At 39.8% G+C, this 15,372-nt stretch overlaps 1 protein-coding gene across 5 annotated transcripts in view; it reads left to right on the top strand.

Moving 5' to 3' along the window:
• ULK2 (unc-51 like autophagy activating kinase 2) overlaps positions 1-15,105 on the top strand; it is a 52,886-nt gene extending 37,781 nt beyond the window's left edge. For all 5 annotated transcript variants that reach the window (XM_039507716.1, XM_039507714.1, XM_039507715.1 and 2 more), the window contains 12 exons: positions 987-1,132; positions 1,379-1,459; positions 5,002-5,288; positions 5,405-5,598; positions 6,132-6,241; positions 7,119-7,271; positions 8,051-8,259; positions 9,136-9,314; positions 10,360-10,478; positions 10,967-11,124; positions 12,144-12,279; positions 13,213-15,105. In XM_039507716.1, the coding sequence (XP_039363650.1) occupies positions 987-1,132; positions 1,379-1,459; positions 5,002-5,288; positions 5,405-5,598; positions 6,132-6,241; positions 7,119-7,271; positions 8,051-8,259; positions 9,136-9,314; positions 10,360-10,478; positions 10,967-11,124; positions 12,144-12,279; positions 13,213-13,280 (1,840 nt within the window). In that variant the 3' untranslated portion in view covers positions 13,281-15,105. The remainder of the gene's footprint in view (positions 1-986; positions 1,133-1,378; positions 1,460-5,001; positions 5,289-5,404; positions 5,599-6,131; positions 6,242-7,118; positions 7,272-8,050; positions 8,260-9,135; positions 9,315-10,359; positions 10,479-10,966; positions 11,125-12,143; positions 12,280-13,212) is intronic.
• The last annotated feature ends 267 nt before the right edge of the window (positions 15,106-15,372 follow it).

The raw sequence follows: 15,372 nt of genomic DNA, 5'->3' as shown, positions 1-15,372 counted from the left end.
ATGGCTGGCAATGTAGTGAGTTTTTCAGTAAAGAGAAGTAGAGAAATCCTAGAATATACTTGTTTTTTCCACTCTAAAATGTTGCCTCAGTAAGTAAAAGGATGAATTCTTGCTCTCTTGTCCTTCTTTGTATGTTCTATAGCATTATGACATGCACTGAAATGTCAGTAATAAGTTCTTCTGTTCTTATTTCACATGTTAATGATAGGATGAATGCAAGCGTTGTTTTATTAGAACATCAAGGGACAGATTATGGTGTGTGAGTTGTTAATTGGCGCTTCATAATAATAAAAAGCTCTTCTTGGAACTAGACTTGCTGTTTCCTGGTCCACTCCCAGACTTTTCACTCTTTATCCAGCCCATTTATCTTATTTTGGTACTCACTGGAGCCAGAACATTAGGTTCAAGAGACAGATAACTTGCAACCTAGTTTTCTTTTTACAGTTACCTGGATTTTTCATGATTTCTAATTTTGAGGCTATACTGCTGCAGTTTGGCAAGGGCCTTACTTTGTTTTTAATAACTTGTTCCCAACAGCTGATCCGCATACCAGGCCCAGTACTTCAAACTCTTCTGATGGGTATATTCTAAGCTCCCTTTTCCTGCCTTAATGATCAGCATTTGTGTTGGAGTCTGTTGCTGTTGCCTGCTTTCCCACTCAATTGTGCATGCAGCAATGGGAGTTCACAGGGGTCCATGCTCTATTGTGGGCTTAATTGCACAGGCTATTACAACTAGTGTCTGAACTGGTAAAACGAGTTGTCTAAAGGTTGGGAACATTTGTGGTAAATGACTTCTAATTTGTAATAAATTACAGCTGCGTCAAAAGTTGTGATTCCACTTTGTGACCAAAGGATATAAAATGCTGCTAATGTTTGGTGTGGAGAGTTGAGTTTAAGGCTCATTAAAATCATATTTGGATAAGTACCAGTTTCATATGCTTCCCTACAACGTCAAGAGTTTGTTTTGCGTTTTGATCTTTTTAGATCTGCAGTGGTGAGACGGTCTAATACCAGCCCCATGGGCTTTCTGAAGATGGGCTCCTGTTCACCAGTACCAGCAGACACTGCGCAAGGGGTTGGACGCAGGCTGTCCACAGGGTCTTCGAGACCGTATTCTCCTTCACCCTTAGGTAAGCTCACAAATCAGTAGATAATGAGGGGCAGTATATCAGGAATGATAACTTTGACATGAGAGTATCTGGTAAATTCAGATCTTGTCCATTTAGATTTCGTTTGCAAAAGTGGCTCATGTTAAGTGATTGTTTGAAGAAAGCACATTTAAAAGAAGCCTGCAGTCTGTTGTTCTCATACTGTTGTCCTTCCCTCATCAGTAAGGTAGAAATGTAAACTTGTATTCTTGCTTTTAATGTGCTTAGTTGGAACCATACCTGAGCAGCTTGGGCACTGTTGCTGTGGTCAACCTCAAGGGCATGAATCAAGGAGTAGAAACACCTCAGGTGAGTGGCATTAGGCCAAGTTCTGTTTCACTGTAAACCTGAATGCACTGGATGAAGTTAGGTTTTTTGTCCCACTTTATGTGCCCCATTACCGCCAAGTGGCTTACCGAAAGTTACATGGTAAGTTTGTAGAATTTAGAAAAAGTACCTAGGTCACCAATCTCCATCCCTGTGGTCCATCCGCAAGACCATAAGAAATTGACTTGTCTCTTTAGTTCACAATATTAAAGAACAGCTCTTTATTCTGGTCTCCTGAAGGTTATTAACGAAGGATGGAAATGAACTTGGAATATAATCGGTAACAGTAAAGTACTTCTGGAAATGTGGTTGTGATAGATCAGCATGTCATGAGAAATGGCAGCAAGAAATATTAGTGTCTGTGTTCAACATTCCCATCCTCATTCCCTCAGGGAACTGACTAGTGTCTTACATTAATGTTGCTAGGCATGCAATAAACTTAGTTCATCATAAATCATTAGGGCATGCAGGCAGCAAACTGAGGAAGAAGGAGATCGGGATTCATGATGCTTTATTTGATAGTATTTAAGATGGGTCCTATGGAAGGACTACTCAAAAGGGATGCAGAAGAATTGCTCAGAAGAACACACTACACCATTTCTAACTGAGGTTTAAATAGTGACTTTGCCACCAGTGTTGGTCCATTTCTCTCCTGCTCAAGGGGCACTTATGTTGAACTATCTAAAATGTTAGGTATCTTGTTTTGAAATAGAACCATAGGATTAGAAAGGACTGCAAGGGTTATCTAGTCCAGCGGATCTCAACCAGGAGTCCGTGGCCCTCTCGGGGGCCGTGAGCAGGTTTCAGAGGATCTGCCAAGCAGGACCAGTGTTAGACTTGCTGGGGCCTGGAGCAGAGAACCAAAGCCTCACCACATAGGGCTGAAGCCTGTGGCCTGGAGCCCTGCCACCTGGGGCTGAAGCTGAATCCTGAGCAACATAGCTTTGTGTGGGCCCCTGTGGTCTCAGGCAATTGCCCTAACTTTTATATGCAGAAAACCAGTTGTGGCACAGGTGGGTCATGGAGTTTTTATAGCATGTTGGGATGGGCCTCGGAAAGAAAAAAGTTGAGAAATGTAAGCTAAGACAAATGTAGCTAGTAGCCAAACATTTTTAAGATCTGACAACTGTTCAGCCTGTGTGAAATGAGTTCCGTGTCATGGTGGTTCCATGTCACAAAAATAACCAGCACAGTTCATATTCATATTAGCAGTCTCCATAGAGGTCAAGGAATGTGACTAGGTCTGCAGACTGAAATATCCTCTTGCTTCAAAAGATGATCCCTCCAGAATATGATTAAGCCACTTTCTAAATTGTACGTGTATCTGTTCTTGACTTAAATAGGGGTTTATAGGACTGTTATTTTAGCGCCAGCAACAAATTCACTTAAACATGTACCTTGCCACAACTCAGTTCTTCTCTTTTTATAGCCTCTTGAGTGTTTAAATTCTTTTACCTCTTATTAATGAACTGCTTAAGTCCTTTTCATATTTGACTTGTACCACTTCTTAATATTAAAAGCTTCTGGTATTTTTAATTGTAAAATACCATAAACTGCAGTTGTTTAAGCATTTAAATGGGTATTCAAATTCAAAACCCATGGACATCATGGCTGCCCAGATTTAAAGTGAAATACCACCACCATTTCCGAGGAATTGAAAATGTTCTCCTGAACGTAGTTGTTTCGGCCAACAAAGGAGAGAGAGCAGTTTACAAAAGAATCTAAAAACTTTAATTCAAAAACAACAGCCATTGGCTCTTTGAGACTTGGATTTCTGAAGTGACAGATGATGAGTTTCTAAACTCTCCAGCAGAAGAGCGAAGGGATTTCAAACAATCAAAACTGCTGGCTGAGAATTCAGAGGGAGAATCTGACATGAGCACTCTGGAATTGTGGGCAAGCAGGTTATTTCCAAAACAGTCATTGCTTAATGGAATAGAATCAAATCAAGGTGAGGTAGGTCACAGTCACTTTAACTATAGTAAATGTAGGCCTCATAAGGTAATTAAAAGATTTGGCTAAATAGTTACAGGCACTTCATTGAATGAACTTGGAAGAAGGTTTAAGATGAGTGGTTTTGGAAGCACCAGTTTATGAAACAGAACCTGAATTAAAAAAACTGTTGATTTGGCTGCCTCTTAAGAAACAGATATATTGCCATGTTACTATACAGTATAGCATGAAAAACAAGCAAAGAAGTTAACCACTGTGGTGTATTTTCAGAGTTCTTCAACTTGACTTAAAGATAAGTGAAAGTGTTAGCACTTCATTGTCAGAGTTGTTTAAGATTGTGAAGAGGTATGTGTTATCATCAAAGGCTGTGACTGTGAGACGTCAGTATTACGTACAATCCTCACTTGGTGCAATACCTCATCTGAAGTATAAGAGGATGCCATCAAATTTCAATCAATATAACTGATGGCATTGATAACTGGCCATTTTGCGTTTGAAGCTTGATATTAACAAACTAGTTGCATTCCCATTAGGAACACAGAATTTACAGTATCACATTTTAATGCTCCATCTGGAACATCAGCTGCACAGACAGAAAATACCTCCTTTAGGAAGGGCACCTGTTTTTGGGTGCAACTTTTGAGATAATACTCCTTACTCAAAGCTCATTATTTAACCAAATGGGTCCTAAAGTTCCTTTTGTCTGGGTTTGCACAAGAAAAACCTGACGTTCGTGCCAAGGAGTGGACTTGTTTTGGGCTCGGAGGGTTTTTAAGAAATATTTCCTTTGGTGGAGGGTAGAAAACAAATAATCGAAGTAATAGCCCTTTGCATTACCTTGTTCTGTTAGTATCTGCATTCTTTGCAGAAGCCATGAGATAAGTTGCCTTTTATGATTGGAGACTGTTTAATTAAACTTAAAAAAAATCAAAACAAAAAAACTTTAAATCCCTTTTGTGACTTATTATCAAAAGCTTATCAGACTAGGAAGAAGTCAGAAGGGTGGGTTCCCTTCCTCACTCACTTCCTGTGCTTTTTTTTGTTTCCCATTTCCACCTTTAGTAATGTTATGTTTGAAAAGCTTTCCTTTAGTAATTACTGTCATTGTTTAAAGTAACTTCTCAGTGATACTGTCCTAAAAAATGTTCCCTTCAGATACTATATACAATAGTGTAATTCCATTACTCTTTCTTTTATCGGGGCTCTTGGCTGCTTTAATTGAGAGTTAAGCACGTGTTGTGCTGTACCTGTTGGAGCTGACCCTTTCATTTATTATGGCTCAATTCTCCAGAGGTCCTGAAGCAGCCAGTACAGCTGTCACCTTGAAATCCTGTCCCTTTGGACGATTGACCATGTTGTGTATCACTCCTCACTGTACGTCTAGCCTTTAGTTCGGGCAGTTGGCATTCTGAATCCACTCCTCCTGCCAGCTGATGAACAAACATATCTCACAATGATATAAAACTCTGTCCTCTCAGATTAACTTCAGAGTCGCTTAATGTTTCATATTTTGTAGGACTGTTTTGAAGCCACAGCTAGCAGAATCATACTTTCTTGGTGCTTCTCCCCAGGTTCTCCAATACCACAGTCTCAGTCACCACAGTCCCTCTTGATGGGAGCCAGGCTGCAGAGTGCCCCGACTCTAACAGATATCTACCAGAACAAACAGAAACTTCGAAAGCAACATTCAGACCCTGTATGCCCATCATATGCAGGGTATGGGTATTGCTACTCTCCGCAGCCAAGTAGGCCAGTCAGCCTGGGAACATCACCTACAAAACATATGGGATCATCACCTAGGAGCTCAGACTGGCTGTTTAAAACTCCATTACCAACAATTATTGGCTCTCCCACTAAGGTTTGTTAAACTTAATTCTGTCTGAAAAAAATTGTTACGATATAGTACTTATCTACAGCTATCTCAGTATCTGGGAGTACGCACTTGTATGCTAACCAGATTCAATGCTTGTTTAGGCAACTGCTCCTTTCAAGATACCTAAGACTCAAGCATCCTCAAACTTGCTGGCCTTGGTTAGTCGTCAGGGTTCGGCGGATGTACCATTGCAGTCTAAAGACGTGACTGACCCAAGGGGCTTCACGCACTTCCACTCGACCCAAGGAAGTGAAAAACAGGCAGTAGAACAGCACAGCAAGGCTCCGTTTGGCAGGTAGAAATCATATCTATTTACAAACTGCAGACATTGTGTAGGCATAACTTGTCTATAGAATTGCCATGCTGTTTTGAAACCAGAGTGCTGTTGCGTGCAATTTATAGTCTGGTTTGTTTTGAGATATTTCTTGCTATGGAGACATTGGAGGTTAGTGTGTACCACAGAAACCTCACGTGCAGTGTAAAAAAAAAATGTTGACATCCTGGACTGCTTCACCGTATTGCTGTTAAGTTCCCTTTTATTTGTTTTGATCATCTAAATTTGGAGTTCTAGTCCCCACTGTTAGCCTCCTTCCAGTTTTTACTTCAGAATTCTGATAAACTTAATATGGCTAAACTTGAAATACCATCTTAACCTTTGGGGTCTTTTCACGATTGTAGTCAGTTTTATTTCAGTAAGTCCAGTGTTGATACTACAGAGAATTCTTGAAATCAGATGTGTAACCTCTACCAGAAAGCCACCCTCAGTTATGAGGTGCAGAGGAGGCTACATTGAGAATTTTTTTCATTTTCATTTGCTTTTCTGTGTAGATCTGTCAGTACTGGGAAGTTGTCAGATCAGCAAGCGAAGACTATCCTTGGTGGCCAGTTATATCAGGGCAGCACAGACAGCCTCAATACTGAGCGACCAATGGATACAGGTAAAGAACAGATTAATTCAGATATTATTGTAGTTTAAAGCATACAGCCAAATTTATCATTCCATCAGTATTAGGAGTTTTTATGGACATGCTCACTGGTTAAAGTGGTTGCTGTGTCACGAACACTAATGTTGGTTCTAATAATACTTTGACACAAACATAAACTCTTCAGAAGATTTCTGCATGTGTATGTTGAATATCTTTATAAAGCACCATATATAGTTGGGCACTGTCTGTAAATAGTAGCGTCCCAGAACGGCCCTAATTATAAAAATATCAGAGCTGTGTTTGCTCATTTGGGGTTTTTTTTCACTACCTCTGTTGCAACTCCATCTTCTTATTCCAGCTTGTTTTCTCATGGAGGTTAGCGTCCATCGTGCTGACTTGTTTTATCTTCTAAGACTAGTGATTGTGCCTTCCATAAACCAGCCAACAGAGGATGCTGTACCAACCTTATGGCTAGAATTACCAACAGTTTTTTTGAAACCAGGGTGCTATCCGTGGAGGCCTGATTTTTTTTTTCAGCCTCCTTCCTGCCTGTCTTATTTTCTATAGCATCTATTTCCAGAGGGTCTAAGCACTGTCTCTGGGTTTTCAAAAGTCATCTCCAGTTCTCTTCCCGAGGAGAAGAATTTAAGAGCAAGTTTAGTTTCAAGTGGAACTTGGAAGGGGATGTGAAAAGCTAAGGGTGCATCTTAGTTCTGTTTGTGTTCAGCCAAGTGGCCCAGCACTACTTGTGGCATGTGGTATTATTTACTGTCAGACTTTGAAGATGCCCTCATCTTTGCCCAGTCTAGTCCAAAATCTGGTTCTGTTTCAGAGAGTGCTGTGTATTGTATCATAAGGACTAACATACCATGTAAACCTTTTATTTCAGCTCCAGCAGGGGCCTGTGGAATTGCAATGACACCTCCTTCCATGGGAACTGGAGCAAGTTCTAGGGCAGTAATGTTTACTGTGGGTTCCCCTCCAAACAGTGCTACCCCTCCTACTTGCACCCACATGGTCCTCAGAACTAGAACAACTTCAGGTAAGACACCCCTTAAAACAATGTATCTTTGGCAAATGTAATGCCTAAATTTGTAAGCTCTTTGGAACTGGGACCTGATTCTTCTCCTGTGTTTGTGAGTTTGCATGGCACAGTAGGGCCTCAGGACAATGCTGTAGCAGGTATTAAACAATAATCAGGACTAGAGAGGAATGTCAGTCTAGGTCTTCTGACTTTCTCTCCTCAAGAGAGGGGTGGGGTTACTAGTTGAACATTCTACTGTGTACGTCTGTGTGCGCCATGTCTGCGATGGGATCGAACGCTGCTTCATGGCATACCCAGTTGTTTGTTCCAAGATATAAAAAAGTAGATTTTTAAACCCGTCTCTGCCCTTTGGTGATACACAGTATGCAAGGAATAATGCATAAGATTTGCAAGTGTACTGGATTCCAGCACACCTTAGTGTGTGCTTTGAAATATAGAAGCCAACAGGCTAAATGCCTTCTTCCATTTGAAGTGTGGATGTCCAGCAAATCTGCATAAGGGTGTTTTTGTGAACTTGATTCTGTCTGTTGATTTTGACCTGCAGTCAGAATCCTTGTCAGCCAATCACTTTTTCTTCTCACAATGCCCATTTCATAAGTCTTCACTGTCCAATAAGGAATGCTGCTTAGGTGCTGGACCGACGATATAAAGCATAACAAGAAACTCCCCCTGGTGAATTTGTGGTGACTTCTGCTTTATCCTTTATTATTAACTTTAGCCCAGAGCTGCCAGATGGACCAAGCTGTTGGACTGAATGTGTTTTATTTTTCTTATAGTTGGATCAAACAGTTCTGGAGGGTCTCTCTGCTCTACTAGTGGCCGTGTATATATGGGCTCCCCTCCCGGTATTTATATGGGTTCTTCTCCTCCTGGAGCAGAGGCAGCTCCAAGTCTGAAGTACATGTCTTATGGTACTTCACCTCCCAGCTTAGAGGGTTTTATCACTTTCGAAGCTCCTGAACTGCCTGAGGAAACATTAATGGAGGTACAGAAAAATTAATGTTTTGTCATGTTTGATGCCAATAAATGATTACTTAGAAATGATGGAAATATGGCTGAGGATCTGCCTGAATAGTGTGTTTAATAGTTTCCTTTTTACTGGACAATATCCCTTTGTAAAGCTTGAAAACAGTTCCCTATCTGTTTGTCCTTTTCTAGTTGACAGTTATTCCTTGTATCTCCTGTATTTTCATAGGTGACAAAATGAGCATGTCTGCTTTGGTTTAACAAAGCTTTCCACTGATAGGACACTATTTCAGTGCCAAATCAATATTACATGTCTGCTGATAGTGACAGTGCACACCCTGCCATAGCTTACTGCTTGTCCAAAGCCAGCAAACAGGGAATTGTGCCAGCACTTTAATCATAATGAATCTAATGATTGTAGATCTGAATTTAAATTGGAGTAAAGCAGATGTTAAATACTGAAGCTTTACATCAACTCTGTTGTTAGATACCAAATATATTATACAATAAAAGCTGAACACTTCTGTTGGTTTCACCTATACAAGTGTCTAGTATTCTTGTGGTTGCTGATAAAATAATAAATACATGCCACTTGTGAGTTCTTTAGTCACTCTACAGATTGGTTTCAACAAACTTAGAGCTCAGTGTCCTGACTCTTTGGGCCTTTGTTGCAAGGTTTTAGCATACATCTGCAATATGTTTAGATTTGTTTTAAAAGCAAGATAATTCATCTTGATTCTCTTTGACCTAGTGGGTTCTTGAGTTCCTGCTATTGGTATTAATACTGTGTGTGTTGCACAGTGTTGCTAAGATGCTGACTATTCCCCAGATAGGCCATATGGCAAATACATAGCAGCTATTGTAATTAAATTGTCTTTTCTTTTCCTTCTGACAGAGAGAACATACAGATACACTGCGCCATCTGAACATGATGCTGACATTTGTAGAATGTGTACTGGACCTGACAGCAATACGGGGAGGAAACCCAGAACTGTGCACCTCTGCAGTGTCATTGTATCAGATTCAGGAGAGTGTGGTTGTTGATCAGATAAGCCAGCTAAGCAAAGAATGGGGGTAGGTATTTGGCTAAGTAGTTATAGAATTAGTGAATTTCAGATGAATTCATATGTCTGCTCATGACAGTCCTCGTTCTGACTTTGTCAGAAGTGACCTTTCTGCTTTAGGGAACGTTTGGTGGTAGTATGAACGTTTTTTAACAACTGAAAAGCAAAAAGGCCCATAGAGTGGCAGATGAAGAACTAGGAATCCTGGAAGAGGGAAAGTGTTTTGGGGGAGTGTTGTTTTTTTTCCCTCTGAACTGTCAGATGAGTGGAGGGCGAGGTTGGCGGCTGCTGCCTGGAGCAGTGTTACGCTTTGTCATGCCTGGAAATCTGAGCTCCAGTCTTCACACCCCCAGTTATGGGGAAAAGGGAGCTCTTTGCATGACTCCGTCAGTAACCATCTCTGGCTGACCAAGAGCAGCAATACTGAGTTCCAAAAGGAGTCACATCTAAGCCTCTGTCGGAGAAGCAGCTCAGTCCTGATGTGAAACCTTTAGAAGTGAGGAGAAATAAGATGAACATGCTGGTGATGGGAGTGGAAATCTCAGTCATTTCTCCCTTCCTGCAAAAGCAAAACAAAACAAAAACTACAACTAATGTGTGTGATGGTCCCGAATGTTGTAATTCTGAAAGTAACCCCTGGGCGGGAGGTGGAGGGGTGGTTGTAAGGACACTCAAGAGAAAAGTACAAGCAGGGGCTTTCCGGAAGGACATTGGCCTCATGTAATTAACCTACAAACAACAAATTGGGTTTCTTCCATTTTGCACATGAAAGCAAAGTTTATATGTGCACTCTCTCCTGCCAGAGAGATGGGTTCTCTCACAACCAGTGCTGCACAGAGGGCCTGGGGTGCTTTGTCATTTTTGTACACCTGTTTCCTCACTCCCTGACAGTTATTTCCTGCCAGCACATAGTGTGGAGAGCAGAGCCATTGGGAGGGTGTCTGGTTAATATCTGAGCGTCTGGCTGTGGGTTGAATATCTTTATTTAAAAAAGAAGAAAATCTGTAAAAAAAAAAAAAAAAAAAATCAGAAATGCTAAAATTATTTTTTTCCAGACAAGTAGAGCAGCTGGTGTTATATATGAAAGCAGCACAGCTACTAGCATCTTCTCTGCATCTGGCCAAAGCACAGATCAAGTCGGGAAAACTGAACCCATCCACTGCTGTTAAACAAGGTATATGCAGCCATTGCTTTTGGACACTGATAGTTTCAATTCCTTTGCTTGTGAATTATCGACATTTCTTTGGCCCATCACTGAAAAGAATTAATTTGAAACATTCAGGATCTCACTGTGGCCAGACACCGTACTCCTTTCTTGCCTGCAGCTCTACTAGTCACTAAGGAAACTTCAACTAAATCAGCTGGGCAAAGAGGTATCTTAGCACTTTCCAGAACTCATTATGCTTATTTGTACTGCTGGAGAGAGAGAACTGCAGACACAGAATTGCTTAATTACTAGGACAAAAATATGTTGTTAGTGGTTAGGGAGTGGGTAATTATTAATATGAAGTGAAAATTATTTGATATACTCTCCCAACAGCAAAAATGACACAGTAGATGGTAAAATAAAACTACAAAGATAAACACTCACTTGATTAGAAAGCTACCTTGTAAAGTTGAATTTAAATGTTTTAACCTCTTCTTAACACTGACTTTCTCCAGTTGTCAAAACTCTGAATGAACGATATAAATTCTGCATCACCATATGTAAGAAGCTGACAGAAAAGCTGAATCGTTTCTTCTCTGACAAGCAAAGATTTGTAGATGAAATCAACAGTGTAACTGCAGAGAAACTCATCTACAACTGTGCTGTGGAAATGGTAAATCATTCCTTTCACCTGCATTTAGGGTATTGAGATCAGTAAAAGTAGTAACACTTTGTGATGGGCACAACCTCCTCTCACACATCTCTCTAATCTAACCAGATAGCACGTTCGTGCCAGGGCTGATGTAATCTTCCCCCAGATCATTTCTGAAGTTCCTCACTGATACAGTTGCTCTGAGGTTTTCCCACACATCAGCAGGTTTTGTATAGAGACACTACAAAATGCAGTGCTAAGCTATACAGTCTATGATGGGCTTCTGTGCGCCCGAGTATCACACACTAAAGCTTACTGACGCATAGAAATAGAACACACACAGCTTCCCAATCAGCTGGTTTTAGTTTAGGGAGTTGTTTAGAGTTGGGGGACTCCTAGGTTGGACAAGTGTGTCAGCAGGTCTATAGAAAATAAAAATGTTAATAAAGAAACATGGGGAAAAGGTATCTGTGTATCTGACAAGTTTTGAGTACACAGATATTTGGATAAACCCGGGAACAAGGTGCAGCAACTGTATCACATTAGGAGACTGACTTACCTTTCAGATAAGGGGAAGTTCTGGTGAAATGGAAATGGATAAATAGTGGTGTTAGAATTAAGATCTTGGCAAGTATCAACTGTATTTAACCTCCATGACTCAGTAGCCACATACGAATTAGCTTGTCTCCCTCACAAATAAAATAAGCTTGATAACAGGTGTGTATATGTGAGTAGTTACAATTTGAAATGTACATATATACTGTACCATGCTTAATAGTGAAGGATCATAAAGCATTTCACAGTCTCTACATGCAGGACTCTGTTCACCTAATGGCACACAGAAACGTACTTTCCTGTAACATCTCCATAAGATTATATTAAAAATTATAAAACCAGACCAGCATATTTAAGGTACAGAAGCACTGTTAATTAGCATCCACAGAGTGATGCTCATTAATCAGTCAGTTCTCTGAGGCAACTTTTTATAATAGTATTTGCTTAGAACAGTTCATATAGCTGATACTAATGAATGCTTCCAGGTTCAGTCAGCAGCACTAGATGAGATGTTTCAGCAGACAGAAGATATTACATATCGATACCACAAAGCAGCGATGCTGCTGGAAGGACTGACTAAGATACTGCAGGACCCTGCAGATATAGAAAACGTTCACAAATGTAAGTTATTTTGGAGAGTGTATTTTGTGTACCTTGGTAGTAACTGGAAATTCTGGAGAGCGTAAAAAACTTGATCATCTACTTCTCTTCAAAATGCATAAAGTGTTTCTTTATTATAAAAATAGCAACATCTGGCTATGGAGAACAGAATAAACGGGTCTCACATTTTGGGAAAAATCCTGGCCCAGTTGAAGTCAATGGGAGTTTTGCCATTGACTTCAGGAGAGCTAGGATTTCACCTCTAGTATCGTTTGCCGATCCATGGCAATCCATACAAAGCCTCTTCACAAGGCAAATGCTGCTACATCTCAAGGCACAAAGCCTTTCGCAGTATTGCACTTGTAGCGGAAGCTATTACTGATGACTAAGACAAGAGTTTTTAAAATGTAAGAACTCAGAGGAACAAATCTATGTTCCAAAAGTGGAAAACTGGACAAATGAAGGGCAAAAGTAGATTTGTAATAAATTCAATTTAAAAAGTAAATCCAAAGGATAAATGCTGGACTTCTGAAACAAGACTAAACACAAACAGTGGGTAAAAATCACTGTGCTGAGCTCTGTGTTTAACTTTTTTAATAAAATCCTCTGTATGCAGCTGAACTTCCTTTGGCTGATTTTTATTACCTGCCTTGTATATTTAACTCATGGGGGAGGCACCTAGAGTGTAAGATGGGCACTTACATTTGTATATATTTTAAATATATGTAAATCTGTAATTTCATGGTTAGGCGTAGCCTATAAAAGCAGCAAGCACGAGAGGAGCAGCCAGTTTGGATGGTTTTCAAGTGTTCATCCTTAGCTGATGGTGCTATATAACCTGAAGAGTCATGTCCGTTTTGATGCAATGATTTTATTCTTTCTGCACTGAAATGAATTTGCACTTGATGTGTTCAGAACTTGACTGTACTTTAATATTTGTGGGTTTTTTTTCAGATAAATCTAGTATTGAGCGACGGCTCTCTGCACTTTGCTATAGCACAGTGGCTGTATATGAACAGTAGCAGTACCCCAAGGACCAGGCGGTGTGAACAGAAGGGACCACTCAGTGACATTGTACTTTTTTTTGCTACTTTTTGTTGTCATTGTCCCACTGCCCTGTGGAAGACAGGTTTTAAAATTCTGTGGTGACTACCAAAGAAACAGCAGTAAATTCAAAGAGGAAAAAATCCAAAAGTACATTTATAGAAAATCTGCCTTACTGATACAGTCACTCGTCCCTTTTTCCTCCTAGCAGCAGAATTTAAAAGAAATAGGTCTTCACGTTTCTAACTGAACTTTGTACATGTACTTTTAACTACAACGATCAATTTTATTTTCCTTATAAAGGACTATTCAGAATGGATCCTTCTTCACAAAGTATACAAAGCTTTCATAGGGAGATTCCACTCAAAGGTTTGTGGAGGACTGTTTTTTAATTGCCAGTATCAGACTGTTGAATGAGGGTATGAAATTCCAAATGTATAAACCTGCAGTTTGAAGCTTTTGTGGCTAAGCTTGTCTGGATCCAAGCTTACATCTTGTAAATACAGCTCATCAGTGAATAGAGGAAAGGTGGGAAGTACGTACCTTTTAAAGAATGGGAGGAAGAGGTCAATGGAAGAAATTTTGCTCCATCTCTTCAAAATACTCAAACAATTTTATCAGCTGATATGGAAACAACTAGATGTTCTTCTTCCAAAACAGTTTGTATTGCACTAATTTACTAAAGCAACTGTACATTCATTTTTGAAGAACTATTAATTTAAAAAAAAAACAAGAGAAAAGGCACAATGGACTTAGCTGAAAAAGTTTTATTTCAGTGTATATAAAATCCTTTTCAGAATTTCAAATGTAGCTTGTAGAAGACTTTCAGACAAACTGTAAAAACTTGTATTCATGTGAACCTTTCCATTTTATACCTATTTATCTAATACTTGAGTAACTACTGCTACAGACTTTCTCAGTAATGGGAATGTTTTGAGTTGCTGGTTGTTTGCTTTCTGTATAGGTTTGGTTGCATCTTTGGTTGTGCATGCAGTATGTGCATTATTGCCTGCAGTCTCTGTAAGTATAACAACAGCTCTCTGTATCCTGTTTCTTGGACAGTATTAGAACAAATACTGTAAATTGAGAGGCTCTGTTAGGAGCCATGTGAGACTAGAAATAAGGTTTGGAATTGGGATGCTGATTTAGTGATGTGGGATTTCTACATACAGTGCGTGAAAAATCAGGGTATTTGTGTGTGCATTTTTAGGGAGAGGTGGGAAGCGTCCCATAGCCTCATAGGCATTTATCATTTCAAGCATCCCTTCAGATCATCAGAACAGCAATTCACAAAGTATTTAGGCAGATCATCTTCTCTGGAAATGGTTCCTATATTTTACCTTTGGAAGGTTTTTCTTTTTTTGCTTTGTTTTTTGGGGGGGAGGGGAGGGGGAATTCAACTGCTTGAATACTTGAATAAACCATTCTCCAGGACAAAATCATTTAAATCCTCTTTTAGATACCGTGGTCTGAACTATTTTACAAAGGTGTACATCAATATTGTTTTAGTGTACTGATAACCATGTGTTTCCTTTACTTTGACAAAGTAACGTACTTTTACCCTTATTTATCTGTATGAAATTCCAACAGTTAATTTGAAAATGTTTATTTATATAATGTTTGTATTTTTAGGTCTTTAATACAGTGTTTCTACCTCTCCTTTGTAACTGCATGCATTATTCTTGAAACTAGGTAATAACTCACTGAACTGTTGCATAATAGCCTTTTTATTATGGCCTGTATAAATGTATATTCAGGTAAAATAAAGACGGACACCAGACGTGTTTCTATGGTACAACCTTAGTTTGTATCTTGCACCATAATTGGGGACCCTTATATTCAAAAAAACACTGCAATATTGGCTAGTGTTTAAATCAAGGACTGAATAGGCCCTGGAGATTAAACTTGCTTCACAGGCCAAGAGGTGCATCTGGCAGCAATCAGCTGAGGCATGTTGGCAGAGCAGCGTGGTGGAGCTTGCATTGCTGCTTGTGCTCAACCTCTTTGGTGACAGAATGGTCTCCAGCACGACATGTACTGGAGCTACCTTTCCTTAAAGCAAAACCTGTT

This window comes from Mauremys reevesii, linkage group 20 (genome assembly GCF_016161935.1).
Source record: "Mauremys reevesii isolate NIE-2019 linkage group 20, ASM1616193v1, whole genome shotgun sequence".
Taxonomy (NCBI): Eukaryota; Metazoa; Chordata; order Testudines; family Geoemydidae; genus Mauremys; species Mauremys reevesii.
This window is presented reverse-complemented; position numbering and strand designations above follow the sequence as displayed.